We start from the raw sequence: 1,730 nt of genomic DNA, 5'->3' as shown, positions 1-1,730 counted from the left end.
ACTCCCCCCTTCGCCCCTCTCTACTCCCCTCTCCCCCTCTCTACTTCCACCTCCCCCCTCCCCAGGCCAGCGAAGATTGCCTATACCTGAACGTGTGGGCCCCCCGGGTTCGAGCCCCGTACGCTAACAAGGCAGTGCTTGTGTGGATCTATGGCGGCTCCTTCATGACGGGCTCCTCCGTGCTAGACGTGTACGACGCTAGCCACCTGGCGGCGGAACATGACGTGGTGGTCGTGTCTATGCAGTTCAGGTACTGTCTGTCTATCATGAAGTAGTGCTTGTGTCCATTGTCCATCTTGACGTAATGGTTGAAGTACAGGTACTCTCCATCGTGACGTGGTAGTTGTGTCCATGCAGTTCATGTACTGTCTGTCTATTATGACGTGGTAGATGTGTCCATGCAGTTCAGGTACTGTCCATCATGACGTGGTGTTTGTGTCCACGCAGTTCAGGTATTGGCGCTCATATGACCTTATGCAGTTGCGAGCGCCATAAAGACTCTACTAAAACTAAAAATTAGCAGTTCAGGTACTGTCTGTCTATCATGGCGTGATGTTTGAGTCCATGCGGTTCAGGTTCTGTCCATTATAATCTAACGGCCACCTTTTTCATTCTGCCTTCCCCGAGGTTTCATTTCTATTTTGCTTTCCTCATGCTTTCCTTTCCATTTTGCTTTCATAGAGCCATTCACCGTGTGTGTGTGTGTGTGTGTGTGTGTGTGTGTGTGTGTGTGTGTGTGTGTGTGTGTGTGTGTGTGTGTGTGTTTACTTCGTTAAACTTTTCTACTTATTACGATATTATTCACGGTGGTTCTCTCTTACATTCATCATTCACTGATGTGTTGTACTGTAGCGGTCATTAGGGCTAAAAAACCCTGACCCCTAATCCCTAAACCTTAACCCTTAACCCCTAACAATTAGCCCTAGCCCTAGCCCTGGTCCTAGCATTAGCCCTATCCTTACCAGTACCCCTACCCCTACCCCTAAACCCTAAAACCTAACCCTACAGCCATAACCCAAAACCTTTGAACCTAAACCCTAAACCTTTAACCCTAAACCCTAACCCTAACCCTAACCCTAAACCAAAAAAACCGACAGTGCCTGTTGGAGACAGAAGGTATACCTGTCAGTCAAAATTCACACACCCCCTCCCCTCCCATCACCTCACCCTTTCCATCCTTGTAAAGATTTTTCTGTGATCTATCTCAATAAGCCACTATTTTAAACAATCATCAGCACGAACAGTCAATTTCCCTCATTTTCCTTGTGTATTTTTTTCACGTTACAGTGACGTCATTTACGACGACCACAATACGCACAAGACGGTCCATTTTTCTTTTCGACAATTCTCTACCTTACAATTACAAAGTTCTATCTGCTCAGTTCCTAGTTTTGGGTCTCACTACTTGTCAAGCTTTTTCAAATGCAATTCTTTGAATATCTTGATAACTTACTTTTATCCGCCGTTTATACCCTTCAACATCTTGATAACGATTCCCAATAACGTTACGATCTATTTTGATAGAGCAAATAGAGCATTAATTTGGTTTCTGGTGTCATGGTTGAAGTAACTCAAAACGACCAAAAATGTCAGATAGAACTTTGTCATTCTGAGGTAGCGAATGGGTGGCTGTTGTAGACAGTTTTGTCTATAGTTCGTGATGATGGTGGTGGGTTTTGTTTGTTTTGTTTGTTTGTTTGTTGGTTGTTGGTGTTTTTTTTGGTGGGGGG

The 1,730-nt window shown here is 44.9% G+C and overlaps 1 protein-coding gene across 1 annotated transcript in view; it reads left to right on the top strand.

Annotated features, from left to right (window-relative positions):
• Positions 1-1,730, top strand: part of LOC101862164 (acetylcholinesterase-like) — a 91,318-nt gene that overhangs the window by 39,939 nt on the left and 49,649 nt on the right. Inside the window, exon 5 of the mRNA XM_035973790.1 lies at positions 66-250. Within this exon, the coding sequence (XP_035829683.1) occupies positions 66-250 (185 nt within the window). The remainder of the gene's footprint in view (positions 1-65; positions 251-1,730) is intronic.

The sequence above is a fragment of the Aplysia californica genome, unplaced genomic scaffold, assembly GCF_000002075.1.
Source record: "Aplysia californica isolate F4 #8 unplaced genomic scaffold, AplCal3.0 scaffold00030, whole genome shotgun sequence".
Taxonomy (NCBI): domain Eukaryota; kingdom Metazoa; phylum Mollusca; class Gastropoda; order Aplysiida; family Aplysiidae; genus Aplysia; species Aplysia californica.
The sequence above is the reverse complement of the archived record's forward strand: the minus strand, read 5'-3'. Positions and strand labels throughout refer to the sequence as shown.